The sequence below is a fragment of the Antedon mediterranea genome, chromosome 6 (genome assembly GCF_964355755.1).
Source record: "Antedon mediterranea chromosome 6, ecAntMedi1.1, whole genome shotgun sequence".
In the NCBI taxonomy this organism is placed as follows: Eukaryota; Metazoa; Echinodermata; class Crinoidea; order Comatulida; family Antedonidae; genus Antedon; species Antedon mediterranea.
Genome location: NC_092675.1, coordinates 24256343 through 24272438, shown reverse-complemented (window position 1 = coordinate 24272438; position 16096 = coordinate 24256343). Strand labels below are relative to the sequence as shown.

The following is a 16096-nucleotide window of genomic DNA, read 5'->3' as shown; positions in this document are numbered from 1 at the left end:
AAAACATAAAAATAAATAAATGTTTTTACTGAGTGAATAAATAATATATTTGAAAAATGTACCTCTTTGCACCCGCCATTACTATCATCTTTTCCACTAACGCCATCAAGGCCGCTACCACCATCATCACCACCATCTTCACCGTCACCGCCAACGCCACCAACAGCTGCACCAGTGCCGCCAGCGCAACCACATCCACCACCACTTTCATCACCAACATTGAGATGTATGTCGGTACACATAGCCTTGCGTAAATTTGAACATTTCCAGTTTGTTTGCGACGAAATATATTCGTGAACCATCTAGTGTAATCAATTGCTCTTGTTAAATGTTGCCTTAACTGTGTTTAATATTCAGATTTGAATGAATGTGAACTTGATATTCATGAATGTCAACAGATGTGTAATAATACAGAAGGAGGATATTCTTGTTACTGCACTGATAATTATGAATTAACAAACGATAGTGTATCTTGTCAACGTAAGTATCGCCAGTTAATTTTTTGTAAAATACTAGAATTACTGTAGATACATCCTATTTGAGTTCACCTAACCTATTTGGAATCGATATATTTTGCATTAGTTACAAGCGAAGTTATAGACAGTTAGCAATCACAAGCGAATAAGCCATCGCTTGTGATTGGTCAATTCACTTGCATTGCGTTACGTCCTTGTGTTGCGTCGCTAGTGGGAACAACGCTTTAGGTAACATTTACCAACAACATTTACCTGCCATGATGCATATTATATATATATATATATATATATATATATATATATATATATATCTTTATCGTTTCAAATTAATTAATTAAATTTCAGTATATCACCGGGCGGTTTCGAATTAAAGTTCATTGCCTAATGTGTTTATATATATAAAAGTATCTCTTCGGAGATCCCGCCTCGTGAATACAAATACTGAAAGATGAGGGCGTATCAATTTGATCTCTGGTGCGTGTGCGTACAACTGAGGACTAGTGCTGTTCCGCCGTAGCACGCCGAGAATGTTAAAGAGTCGCTATCCAATTGAGTTTGAACAATACCATGAAAGCCCCAGTGGTCTAATGGTTAGGACATCTGCATATCAAGCAGGCGGTCCGAGTTCGAGTCTCGGTTGGGTCTCATTCTCACAGATTTCCTCATCTTTATCGTTTCAAATTAATTAATTAAATTTCAGTATATCACCGGGCAGTTTTGAATTAAAGTTCATTGCCTAATGTGTTTATATATATATATATTTTTTTTTTTACTTGATATAGTTTTTCTAATCATTGGTTACATTTCATTGTATCAATCATTATTTTTAATCGGAACGATGAGTAGCCTACACATAATTATTATATTATCATTATTTTCAGCTAAACAAGGAGCCGAATGTGATACTGACCCATGTGTGAATGCATTTTGTTCAATGAACGGAAATGATGTTGAATGTTTGTGTAAACAAGGTTATGACGCAACTGAAGGAAATACAACGCATTGTCAAAGTATGTTTGTTTTTTTAAAAGAATAAGTGTAAATTCTATGAACAGCCTAATGATCTAACTTTCTGGATACTTTTACTAATAATAGATGTAATTGCAGACATTATATTTATTCTTCTCAATACAAAATGAACACAAGGAGTTATCCACCAAAGTTTGCATAACTAAAAACAATAAATGAACTACTGGACTGATTAACTATCGATAAAGGATTAATAAAATGTGTGCACATGTCTTCGTGGTGGATCCAGACTATATAATATAATATATAATTTTACCATCTAACATTCAGAATTGAATTTCTACCAATGTTTGATTGTACAACAATAATTTTAAATAGAGAAAACGTGCGATGAACCTTCCACTGCATTCATCATAATACTGATGCAATATATAATTCTCCAATACAAAAAATAAACATTATTATAATTGTCATAAATATAATGTTTCATTTTTTAAAAAGAATCTACTGACATAACCGATGTATTTATACCTATTGTTCAGGACATATAACTTCTTGCCGTGTCCCCATCACCTTTCAGCATATTTTGTGTTTAATCGTATTTTTAGATATTGATGAATGTATGACTGGAGACCACATGTGTTCTGGTTCTTGCTCTGACACTGAAGGGTCTTACAATTGTTCCTGTATTTCTGGATATCAGCTGGCAGACGACAAAAGAAGTTGTGAAGGTACACATATTTTAACAATTGAGTTTAATTATTCACGTAACACAACTTGATCATAATTATAATAATAATTTTGTTATATGTTTATGTTTTGATATTCTATAGATATAAATGAATGTGAGATTCCTGGTACATGCAGTGACAATGCAATGTGTTTAAATATACCTGGTACGCATATGTGTTCCTGTAACTCTGGATATAACGGCAATGGTGAACAATGTACCGGTAAAGTATAAAATCAAATGGTTTTTCTCATATATCATTCATGTAAGAATGTTATTCTTTTACAAAGTATTGATTCTGATACAACATCTTAGATACAACAATACTTTAATTTTATTATATGTGTTGCAACAGCAAAAGTTGCAGAATCAGCAATCAAGATCCTTTAATAATATGAAAAACCTAAATTACTGTGCTCCACTTAACTTTAATATAAATTTATGCATGATATATACATTTGTAAATTTATAACTCTGAATAGAACGGAATTGGCAATTACACTAATGTGTATTATAAAATATCAATGAATTTAATTAAAGATTACCGAATACATTATTATTTATACTATAAATATAGACCTGTTTGATGACTTTTGAATTTAAAGCCTAATACATTGTTTGAAGGTTTGCATAGCGATATCAAATGTTTGATATAAAATTTGCGGCACAGAGTGCATTCTAACTCCTGAGGTCGATCAAAGCATATTGATCGAAACGTCGAAAAACTCAACACTTCTTTTCAGTATATACGTAGTGTACCGCAAAACTATAACCTATTATGATTTTGTTTATTTATAGATATCAATGAATGTGAACATATTCGTGTTTACTGTTCTGGAAATGAAACATGCGAGTATGACCGATGTGATGATGCAGCGTACTGCAGCAATAATAATGGATCATACATGTGCCATTGTAATGATGGATATACAGGCAATGGTATGATGTGCTTTGGTAAGTCAATTTGTGCGAAATTGTAAAATTACCCAGTTTTTTTTCTGTCTGTCTATTTTTTCTTTTTCTTTTTTCTTTTTTTTATTTGTTTTTTCCTTTGTCTTTTTCTTTTTTCTTCTTTTTATCTTTTTATTTTTTTTTTTCTATTCTTTTTCCATTTTCTCTTGTTTTTTCTCTTTCTTATTTATATTTTTGTTTGTCTTTTTTTCCGTTTTTGGCACCACTTCTTCGTATTAGTACTACTACTATTATTTGGATGTTTGTTTCATTATTGTATCTGCAGATAATAATGAATGTTCAGCTATGCCATGTGATTCAATGGCCACCTGTACCAATACACCTGGTAATTATTCATGTTCCTGCAACTCTGGATTTTCTGGCGATGGTGCAACTTGTCAAAGTAAGATGTACATTTTAAATGACACATAAAATAAAATAAGAGTTGTTTTTATTATCGGTAGAACGAGGCTTGATTGCGTGCGTATGACTGACATAGTTGATACATATGTAATTGTATCTACACAGACAAAATACAGACATAAAACAACGAAATAAATAAACACTCCACTAATTATTGAAGCTTAAACCAAGTCCACTAAAGAAATTTTAAAAATTATTTATCAGTTCATACCTTTCAACTATTACATTTGCCACAAATCGAAAATGTAAGTGCGCATTAATGTTAATGTTTAATGTTCATCTACTTTTTGTGACGTGGAAAAATGCGCAACCAAACATGATTCAGCAATGTTTGATTCTCTAGAATATATTCGCTAATGGGAAAACAGGCTTCATGAATTCAGAATTTAATATACTGTCTTACGGAAAAGGGGCGAAACTTATAATTACCTACCCAAGTATTTAACTCTAGTCCTATCAACATCATGTTAATTACTGTTGTGATCCAAGGCTAAGTTATAAATTTTGGATGGTTTGATTGAACTTCACTTGAATTTGTATTTTAACGAAGCAACAAAAAGGCATTTCCTTAGACCTACTGTAACACCGAGTGGGGAAAAATAAAGTCCCGTTTAGAAAGCACACGTATAATGATAGTCTAAACCCTCGTCGTAACTGTTCATATAAAATTTAAATTACTAATTAAATTATCTATATTTAGTGATTTTTTATTTTGGTTCAATTAGATATTAATGAATGTGATATGAACAACAATACATGTGTTGAAAACGCTGATTGCGCAGATTTAGTTGGCGCATACACATGTACCTGCCAGGATGGATACCGAGGAGACGGATCAACATACTGTACCAACATAAATGAATGTGAAGAAAACACAAATGATTGTCACACAAAAGCCACCTGTACCGATACACCTGGATCATTTACATGCGTATGTAATTCTGGATTCAATGGGACCGGAACTGTTTGTGATAGTAAGTTAATTTTTAACACAATACAAACGATAGGGTATCAAAATGACCGCATGATGTTCTTAAGATTATATTTGACATTTTGGATCTAATTTAGCACACAAAATGATAAATTCCCCACTTTGGATGTTATCACGCAGTTATTTTTATTACTGTACACGCATTCAAACATGGGGTATCAACGTTACCGGAAGTACTACTGGGAAGGTTTATAGGTCAGTGTTGAGAGTTCAGAGGAGTAATGACGCATATTACGTTTTGAGAATATATTCTTGTTCTGTTTTTGTATGTTATCAACATTACCAGAAATTATTTACTGTTAAATATTCAATAATTACGCACGCATAAAAGATTGCAACTAGTGCCATCAGCACAAAATCTCTAGTAAGCTTCTCTGTATAAAAAGAAACAACGTAAAAGATACTACTTTTTGTTAATACAATAGATATTAATGAGTGCGTATCTGATGATCTTAACAACTGTGATGAAAATGCATCGTGCATGGACTTGGAAGGATCTTTCTTGTGCATGTGTAATGATGGATATGCTAGTAGTGGAGATATTGCAACAGATGGAAATTGTAACGGTAGGTACAAATTACAAGTGCAATAAGAGATGTTGCATCCTTCCATCCTCAGGCGGTAGAACGCTCCAGCGTCTTATAATTGATATTCTTTTCCATTTTAGTCAGTTTGCGGTAAATCAAACAATGCGCTTAGATGTATAATCATACACACGTTCTGTTATTATCTCCACATAGGATCAGGTTATTGATACTTTTTAACATAAGTCACGTCGTCACTAGAAACCTGTTCAGAAATCTAGCACTGTATTCTTAAAAAAAAGATAATTATCACCACTAAATTATTACGTCGTCTTCCAGTACATATTTTGTTCTTTGAAATCGTGTTATACTTTGTTTTCATTCTAGATGTTAACGAGTGTGAGCTGAATACTCACAATTGCTCTAACATGGCAACATGTCAGAATATTCCGGGAATATTTGAGTGTTCCTGTATAGACGGATATCAAGGCAATGGAAATCAATGTTCAGGTATTAAATATGTCAACTTTGTGATTTTTTTTTCATCTGTCATTTTGTTTGTGACTATGAGGCTCCATGCACATCCCATACAAGACCAAAAATTTCATCTCTTTGTCCGCCATTGCGGCGTAATTTGTATCCATAAAAGTGTTAATGTGCTATAGTTTCTTATTAATAATAATATTGTTCTTCGAGCCGTTAATGTTTATATGTTTGGACATAATATGACAATACAGTTAATCCGGTGTTGAGTCAGGTACAATCGCTATCTATATGCACATTATTGATATTTTAAATAACATTTTTCTCGAATTATTGCAATTGACAGATGTTAATGAATGTCTTTCTTCTAACCGATGTGACATTGAAGAAAACAGAATGTGTGTTAATTATGATGGGAACTATACATGTGTTTGCCAAGAAAATTTAGTAGAAGTGCAAGAGATCTGTATAGGTAAATTACTTGATCTGTAGGCATAACAGAAACATAGTTTCACTATTAAAATTTATGAATGATAATGTATATTTATATGGAACATCAGGGTGTTCACAGTTTAACAGATTGAAAAAGAAATTAATTGTTAAAGAACTGTGTAATTAATCATGCCTATCTATGTTCGGCACGGGATTTCACATATCTATGCACACGGTCAATGGCTTAACTATGTGCACGGTCAAATACTATAAATTGTAGGTTTTGGTAGTCTAAAATGTATTGTACATAACTGTAAAATTATTTAATTTTTCAAGAATCATTAACGTTGTATTTGGGAATCAATTTCACGGACATAAAAGGAGTCATTGTCAGTGCAATGCCAAATATTCTGAATTCTATTGATACACAAACCCAGCTCACAGCTGACGTAAGTGATTTGTATTATTTTAAAAATCTTCAATAAATGGCTTATTACCATACAACCTTAAAATTCATATATTTGATTTATGTATAATAAATACTTATTGAAAACAACTAAGCAAATGATTGTAATTGTTGCACTACTGTGTTGATATAGGATATATGCTGCCTACACTGTTTTTGTGTACACATTTTTTTTTCAAAACTGATCGGCGCCCTTTTGTCCACGGGAACTCAGATGACCATACGTATTTTTTATCAAATATGTGTGTTTGAATTCAATGAATGCGTATAGTATTACAAATTTTGTATCTGTATGTAGTTTTTTGTACAACTTTGACAACTTTATATCTTTACTAGGTGTTTGCTATTTTTGAGATGTCAAACATCAGTAGTTCAATATTGCAAGTAAGCATACATATGTACAGAGCAGTATCTTTGTTCCAAGAAGTTACTTTCAGACTTGATCTTCCTGCATCAACTGACCTTGACTCTTACGACATTGCTGCAGCATTCTACGGAGGTTTGTCTGGTGCGGATAATAGCCAAGTACCACCTGACAGTTCTATAGATACAGCATCTTTGATTGCAATGTTGCCTTGTAAGTCTACCAATAGGTTGTAGTTCTTAGCAGTGACCTCAATTCCAGAAAACAAAATATTTAATTTAGTGTATATACACAAAAATAATGCAAGTTAATAATATTATATTTAATTTGTATGTCAATCATATTGTTTTCCGTTTCAGTTGTATCCACAATTCAACCTTCAACTGAATCCACATTGACTACAACACAAGATGCTACCATGACAGGAGAGTCAACTACAACAGCAGATGCAAAAACCACACCTCCAGAAGTACAGACTACAGCACCGCTAGTACAGACTACAGCACCTGATGAAGTAACAACTACAGCACCTGATGAAGTAAAGACTACAGCACCTGATGAAGTGAAGACTACAGCACCGGATGAAGTGAAGACTACCGCACCTGATGAGGTTAAGACTACTGCATCTGATGAGGTTAAGACTACTGCATCTGATGAAGTGAAGACTACGGCACCCGATGAAGTGAAGACTACGGCACCCGATGAAGTGAAGACTACGCCACCCGATGAAGTGAAAACTACGGCACCCGATGAAGTGAAGACTACGGCACCCGATGAAGTGAAGACTACGGCACCCGATGAAGTCAAGACTACGGCACCCGATGAAGTCAAGACTACGGCACCCGATGAAGTGAAGACTACGGCACCCGATGAAGTGAAGACTACGGCACCCGATGAAGTCAAGACTACGGCACCCGATGAAGTCAAGACTACGGCACCCGATGAAGTCAAGACTACGGCACCCGATGAAGTCAAGACTACGGCACCCGATGAAGTCAAGACTACGGCACCCGATGAAGTCAAGACTACGGCACCCGATGAAGTCAAGACTACGGCACCCGATGAAGTCAAGACTACGGCACCCGATGAAGTCAAGACTACGGCACCCGATGAAGTCAAGACTACGGCACCCGATGAAGTCAAGACTACGGCACCCGATGTGGAAACTACAGCACCAGGACAGCAAACTACAGCACCAGATGAAGTCAAGACTACGGCACCCGATGAAGTCAAGACTACGGCACCCAATGTGGAAACTACAGCACCAGGACAGCAAACTACGGCAAACATTGAAACTACTACAGCCACAGAAGGTTTGTGTGTATATGTATTACCTCCGTCAATGAGGTTTTATTTTACCTCCACCAACCATATTATAACATCCTACACAAATCACTCTCGCTACCTGAGAAATAACTTTGTATATTTAAATCTTTGATTTCTTTTAGGTACAACATATTCTATTTCCATACGCATTATCAGTATCGGAAGTTCAGATGCAGAATATGTTGATGATTTAGGTGACCCAAATTCTGCACTTTACATGTTGTATGAACAACAAATTTGTAATTCGGTAAGTGTAACCATTTTAAAACAAAGTTTGTAATCTATTAAAGTATGAATTTGGTTTTTATAGTATCCAATTTATTTTAGATATTTCATAAACTGAATCAGTTTTTCGTTTCAGTCCTTTTCATTAGTTCTTTTAATGTGTTGTTCAAGTTCTAAATTATTGTCAAATTGTACTCTCTTAATTCACGGAAGTATTCTAATTCTTATTTTCTTGTTCATAGGTAACAAATATAGTTGATCAAAGTACAATATCCCGTAACAGTCGCACATGCTCGGTTTCAAGTTTCGAGCCTGGCAGCATTATTGCCAATACCGACCTGGTATACCAAGAAGACACCACATCTTCTGAAGAAATACAAAATGTTCTTATAAATGGAATTGATAATAATCAGTTGCCGGGTACTGAATTTGGTATTGATACTGAATCTATAACTGTCACAGAAAGTAAGTTAAAGTAGTTTAACATACAGTATTACAGTAATTCTTTAATAATAATGTGTATTCATCTGTTTTTTTTTTATATGTTTTTTTTCTATTAAACTGATTTACTATTGAATTTTGAATTCGGTTGACTTTAAATTTTCATCCAATAATAATTGAATAAATAATATATGGCCTACTATAACGATACATTCGTGGACAAGTTTCATTTAATAAAACATGTTAAAACGGATAAGTATATAAATAGTTACGTGAATTTAACTGATAAAATGATAAACGATGCTTTATCCACTTTTGTAAATGTAATTAATTAGTAATTATTGTTATTAAGTTGAGTCAATTAAGAATAATGTGTTTTTTTTTAGTGTTACTATGTACTTCCGATTACTGTTCTAATGGAGGGACATGTTCGGATAGTTTACAGCCTCCTATTTGCAAATGTCCGTCTGGTTACAAAGGTGATAAATGTCAAAATGAAAGTGGTACGTTATACTATTTCAGGCTTATTTGAATATGCCATTTAATGTCACATAATATTTATGCACTTTGATCAAAAATTGGTTAAAGAAACAATTATATTCTGGAAAAATGTAAATTAACGCAAAAATAGTCAAATTGACTGAAAGTCGACGGGCTTTTGAATTTAACCGTTTATTTTGTAAGTGAATTTTTTTTTCTACGGACGTGATTAACATAATTAAAACTACAAAATGGCCTATTTAAATTCTTTTAAAATTAAACTTTAATTTTCCTCATTTTGAGGGAAAATACATCTTTAAGTAGGCCTATTTATGAGTAGGTCCAATGATAGGCCTATATTAAAGTGAATATCGTTGTTATATTATTTATATTTTATTTGTTTTGTTTTGAGGAGCCTATTCACCACAAGCTTTGTTTTCTTTTAGGCTCCTCCACTTTATATTTATATATTTGTAAAGTGAAATAAATAAATGAAATGAAATGGTTAAATGACATGCTTTCCAAACCATAATACAAATATAAAACGTAGTATGTGTTTACTGTGAGACATTATATCGTTTTCGTTATAACATGACTGTGCTAATATATTATACATTACCAGTATACAATTAGTAGTTCTTAGATGAAAATTTGATTCCACAATTAATTTTTAATCAAATAATATTTCTTGTTGCTCTTTTGAAGATAATGTAAGCTATATTCATTAATTACAGATGACATAACTGTGTTTGTGATTGGGTTGACTGTTGGAATCCTTGTTTTTATAATATTAATATGCTGCATTGTCGGTGGTCTATTGTTTATGTACAACAGAAGAATTCAAAATCTGAAGAAGTCAATGATGTATGGTAATGCAATGCCTTATCATTTTGGACACCTGGATAGTGACAGTCTTACTACTTCATCTAACTCAGACGTCCCCCGAAATATACGCCAACATATGCTAAACTCCCCATCCGATGTAAGTTTGTTTATGGGATTGATATATGCATTTTTATTATTATTTTCAAATTATATTTAAAGCAGAACTTTATACATACACTATTGTACTGTTTTCATTCTAATAAAATAGTATTATTTCTTTATTCACATTCTTCACAGTTATTTGGATATAACAGAACGCTCCCGCATACTGAATTCCGTCGGCCATACGTCGCCAGCGGAAAAGAACACATGGTGAGTACTGTAAACATCCCAAACATCTTTTAAAGATGTATTGTCCCTTGAAACACAAAAAAATTAAAGTCAAAATATTCTAAATTTAAAGTGGCCATATCAAAGTAATATTAAAGTTATTCACTTTAAGTCGAAAATTCGAGCCAAAAACAACAAGTTTACGTAATTAACAGGTAAATTAGTTTAATTACATTTCATCTGGAAAATCGTCATGAGCGAAAGTAAACAAAGATTTCAAACCATGAGTACGCATTTTGCATATGCTAAATTAGGATTGTTTACAACTCGTCACGGTTAAGAAGGTATTTTCACACAGATCATGAGGAAGTTTTATGATTATGCATACAGAGTAGCCAAACAAGTGCGTTTCATTATGGGATATGTTTTGATTGAAAACTTTGACTGGAAGTCAAAGTAATTTTTTTAACAAAAAAACGTCTGTATTTCAGTTAAATTTTTTTTTTTCGAAAAATTTTTTGGTGATAGTTAATAACTATTATGATACTTCAAAATGACCCACCTTTTTTCGAAATCTTTTATTTTTTATTTTTTTGGAATTAGTCAAAGGGACAATACATCTTTAAATACAAGTTAATGACAAAAAATAATTTGATTTATTTCTTTATTTTCACCAGCATGTATACGACAATCGACATACACGGGATATAGAGGATGAAAGATGGATTGACCGCCGCCATAGGATTAACTACAAATAGACTAGTAACTGATTAACTTGCTTTTAGGCCTACTACCGTGGGTGATTTACTTTAACTGCTGTAATTTCAAATAGTTACTCGGTAATGTTTAAACACTCTTGGTCTGTAGTTTATTTTGTTTTGTACATAAATAAATATACATAGACAACACGATAAAAAATGTGCATAGTTAAGAAAGTTGTACATGTTTGTATATCGACCAAAACTGTTCACCAACTACAAAAATATATCAAACGCACTAGAGAATACTCCAAATATCACACCATGCTATATATAGCTCCATAATCAGTGGGGGTGCGAAAATGTTTCCATCCTTTCATTTCGGATCACCATAGATATATTATTGTATTTCACTATAATATCTCTATGCCTAAACCGATCTAAAAGAACACGTCTGATCACATTTGATGGCGTATTGTTTAGTCTTATAATTGTATTGCTTTTGTGCAATACACTATAATCTCAGCAAGGGATGTCCCTGGCACAACATGAAATGCCTTCAGAAAGTCCGTATTCAGTGGATCAGTTAGAATAGGCCTACTTTAACCATAGATGATCAATTGGCATATAATTAAGTGGGTGCCATACATTATAGTCTATAGTTTACAGTAAAATTAGTAGCTTTTTTTACTCTATATTTTATGCGGGAAAATTATCTACAAATTAATTATATTATTCAAGATATTCAAACTCAGATATGACTGTAGACCATGTGATACTAATTGTTAAATAATGTTTAGGTTATTTTGTAGGCTGTACAGTATGCTTTGTATGTGGTAGAAATTGTAACAATAAATAAAAAATGAAAAACCATATGCAGAAAAGCATAAGACATTACCTCTTATATTGTGGCACATACAAGCGAAATCAGACATAATTTTGAATTTTCAAAATTGAAATTTCACAAAATGCTGAACTGCATAATCCAAGATTTAATATACTGACAAAATATCTTGATACCATGTCTTCTCCTAGAGATATCACAGAGTCTAAAGTTTTGGTTTTTGGCCAGTGTTTTGAGAAAGATGTTGGTAAAGGAAAGTAAATGGGCATAACAGGAAATGCCAAGTAAAAATAAACAGGGCGTTTAAGTTTACGTCTTAGCAAAGTGGTATTATAATTGTTTTATTTCAATGAAACTTCACACCTTTGTTCATTAACTATTGTTCTATTATGCAAAAACTTTCAATTTAAGCATAAAACATGATTAGATAGGTTTTATGAAAATTTTACATAATTTACACCGACACAAAAGGTTAAAATGTATGGATTTATGTGTCACAAAATAGAAAAACACCAAGATAATTTAAATACATATTGTTTCAACTATCGTTTTCTGTAAAAAAAATTGTAATTTTTCAGTTTTTTATTGTTTTTGGCTGTCTATACAAATATATATATGTATACGACTTATGTCTGATTTTGCTTGCATGTGCATAAATAACATTATTTATAAATAGATTTATCAACCTACCTTACCAAATAAATACTCATTTATGTTTCCTTGGCAATAAAATAGTCACCTAGGCATTAGGTCTAGTACTTAATAATTAGTACTTACACGAAGAATTAAATAAATAAGTCCACAGTTTAAAGTAGCCTAATAATAATTACTAAGTAGGCCTAGTCTTCGTCGAGAGATTTAAACCTCTTCAATTTCGAAGATGTTGAAAATATGTACAGCTTAAGAAAGAGTTTGACCGATCACAAAAGGAAAGTTGCTTCACGAAAATGTATTCAGTCATTATTACAGTCCTCGGGATTTCAATAGAGTTTACATTTCTAAATGACGGGGACACGATTACTCAGTCTTTATAATAGGAATTCAATTACGATCATCGAAACGGCAATCTCATGATACCGTTTCGAACAAGGGTCATTCTCGAATTAAAATACGCTATATAATATAACTAATATGTATGCTAGTGTTGCCAGAAAGCTCTATTTCATTATCGTTTTGATTTAGCTTTTTGCTTATTTTATTTTGTAACCACATTGAGAACAGTCACTAATACCCACAGCCGCGTTTTCATAATTATGTTGTATACTAACAGAACTTATTAAAACCATGTTACTGAAACACTTGCATTTCATGAGTTAATGAATGTTTGTGTCGATGTTTGTTTTAAATTAAAACACACGCAATGTCCATTAATCCGTTATCATGTTCTAATACAATGTTCTCTTCATTTCAACATTTAACTATCATTGTCTGTATTGATAACACTGAATTCCATATACATGCTCACAATATTATTGATTGCTGTGGTAGTTCACTTTTCCTACTATTTTAAACTGTTATCTATGTATCACATCCATTATCGTGACAATTATGTGTGAGAGAGAGATATGTATGAGTATAGGAAATGTATAGGATGTTGTAATCAAAATGCATGTTCTTGATAACTATGTACTGAAATACGACATATTTCATTGAGATGTTTTAAAGGCGTTTTTACTTGAATTTATTATTTTCTTTATCGTCTCTCTTTCAATTCATTTTTAGCGAAAATTATCTATTCTTGAAACAGTCTGCTGCATATAGTCGTAGGCTGTGTTTCGAATTTGGTACGTTTGGCGTTTCATACGTTTAATAAAAATGTAAACGCCGATTGTTGGACCATGGACTAACATGAAAAAGAAACACAGACTCGGAGAAAGTCTAGTTGGGAGACTGTATAGATACTATTTTTTGACCTTTTAATTGAATTTGTATACATAGTTTGGTGTTTTTAACAAGTTTTTCTTTTGATGTGCTTCGCTGTGTGTGATTTTTTTCAATCGGTTTTTCGACATTTGCCATTGTTTATATCGACAAGCACCTGGATGACATTCCACCCGCATTTACGGTAAGTCCAATTCCCTACGTTTTTAGATCTGTTATATGTGTTAGATAATTTAAGGTTACAAACTACATTTAATATAAAAATAAATACTATATGATCCTATTGAGAAAACTTGTTTCGTCTTTAAATGGTAAAAAATGTAAAAAATAAGTCGATTCTAATTTAAACGGCCCGCTATAAATTCCAACAAGTATTGCGTGCGGATTGATATTTTCGTCTTTCTTCGGTAATTCACCGACTTTTTTACCTGAAGCCACAACAAATGGAAGATTTAAATTTTAAGCGGAAGTACCTGGTTGTCCCAAATCTGTATGAACGGATTCTGCCAAAATCAGAAAGAAAATTAATTAAATAACTATACAGTGTCAAGCAGCGTACGATGTTCGTACGCTCCCGATATTTACCAGCTAAGCCTACAAATTTGCTAAGCCTAGCTAGGCTGCCTAAAGACTCAACGCGATCTATTTTGGTAGTGCATTGTTTCTCTGACCAAACACGTAACAAATGTGGTTAAAATATAGTACGCCGTACGCGCTAGATTGTTTACTCAAACGTCTTTGAACGTCCGCCGGTGACCCGACCCTATTCAACCTTGTTTTAGTAATTGAGCCTCTCATGACCTGGGATTTGTTTGTCTTCCTAGGCCAAGATAATGTAGTTCCACATGCTATGCATGCTTTTTAGTCGCGTGGAAGCGACTCTATAGTTCACTATGTCGGTCGGTCTGTCTGTCTGTCTGTCGGTCTGTCGGTCTGTCGGTCTGTCTGTCGGTCTGTCTGTCTGTCTGTCTGTCGGTCCGGTATCACTATGCGTTTTATCGCTTTCTGACCTTATCTTGATATCAGTTTAATCTAGCTAGGTCAATTTTTCACAGTATATTCCTTATGGCCAGGAATCAATGTGGTTATGTTTTCACGGTGCGCAATAAAAAATTACGCGGTCTACGCACGATTTAACGAAATCACGTTTGTAATCATATCTTCACAACCATGAATCACAATTAAATAAAATTTGGTACTCATAAATTTCAGGGCATAAATCATCATATGGCAATACAATTACGTGCGTAGCGCATGTAACGCATGCGTACGCGCGCTTAACATTTTCAAAATTTATTTTCGATGAAATAAGAGTACATTTCAGGCAATTTTAAGCGTTTACAAAATTGCCATGAGTGCGCATATTTTTGCGCGCGCACTGCGCGTTAAATGTTATTGCGCACTCTTTTTGCCCGATTTCTGTTTTCTTGACTTACTTTTCAACTCGAAATTACGTTATACGAGCACGTCGAAAGTGACAGGCTACGCACGTGTAAATTTTAAAAAAATAAATGTTTTTAAACATTTCAACATTTTTAAACATGTTCAGTAATTTCGGTCAGTATAGTTCACTATGTCGGTCGGTCGGTCTCTCTGTCTGTCTGTCTGTCGGTCTGTCGGTGGTCTGTCTGTCGGTCTGTCTGTCGGTCCGGTATCACTATGCATTGTAGCACGCGACTTAATGGCTGGTGGCCTTGTTTTCTCTAAGATATATTTATTATAAGTGCAAAAAACTGTTTTTCTCGATATGAGGCCTTTATTATTCAAATTTTTTAAAGAAAAAGCACACATACCATAAAAAATATCCAGGTATTTATTCATTCATTTTTTAAACAGAATTTTGTGATATGATTTCATTGTAAGTCAATCAAATTTGAGCTTGATCGGCATGGCTCACGGTTGAATGATTTTGGATTCTGGCTGATTTGATGTGATTGGTGGATGCGAATCACCCGCAGCGCGGAATGTTTTCTATCGCGCGTGACGTGTACAATGAAGTCACATGGGCTCTCTGATCGTTACTACAAAAATTTAGAGCAATGAATTTGTCTAAATTCCGTTAAAGATGTATTGTCCCCCTGAAAAAATCATTCTTAACTAAATTTGTGTTGTATATGCCATTTTAATGTAACATAATAGTTATCCACTTTGAACAAAAATTGGATCGAAAAAAAATGTATTTATATGAAAAAACTGTAATTTAAAGCAAAAAAAGTGGCCAAATTTACTGCCAGCCA

At 33.2% G+C, this 16096-nt stretch overlaps 1 protein-coding gene across 2 annotated transcripts in view; it reads left to right on the top strand.

Annotated features, from left to right (window-relative positions):
* Window positions 1–13274, top strand: part of LOC140052058 (uncharacterized) — a 58212-nt gene extending 44938 nt beyond the window's left edge. For both annotated transcript variants that reach the window (XM_072097443.1, XM_072097442.1), the window contains exons 71-89: window positions 358–480; window positions 1358–1486; window positions 2054–2176; window positions 2279–2398; window positions 2974–3129; window positions 3413–3529; window positions 4275–4523; window positions 4966–5106; window positions 5452–5574; window positions 5894–6019; window positions 6316–6428; window positions 6782–7022; window positions 7169–8122; window positions 8258–8382; window positions 8603–8825; window positions 9188–9304; window positions 10016–10263; window positions 10404–10478; window positions 11114–13274. In XM_072097443.1, coding sequence (XP_071953544.1) covers window positions 358–480; window positions 1358–1486; window positions 2054–2176; window positions 2279–2398; window positions 2974–3129; window positions 3413–3529; window positions 4275–4523; window positions 4966–5106; window positions 5452–5574; window positions 5894–6019; window positions 6316–6428; window positions 6782–7022; window positions 7169–8122; window positions 8258–8382; window positions 8603–8825; window positions 9188–9304; window positions 10016–10263; window positions 10404–10478; window positions 11114–11194 — 3584 coding nt within the window. In that variant the 3' untranslated portion in view covers window positions 11195–13274. The remainder of the gene's footprint in view (window positions 1–357; window positions 481–1357; window positions 1487–2053; window positions 2177–2278; window positions 2399–2973; window positions 3130–3412; window positions 3530–4274; window positions 4524–4965; window positions 5107–5451; window positions 5575–5893; window positions 6020–6315; window positions 6429–6781; window positions 7023–7168; window positions 8123–8257; window positions 8383–8602; window positions 8826–9187; window positions 9305–10015; window positions 10264–10403; window positions 10479–11113) is intronic.
* The last annotated feature ends 2822 nt before the right edge of the window (window positions 13275–16096 follow it).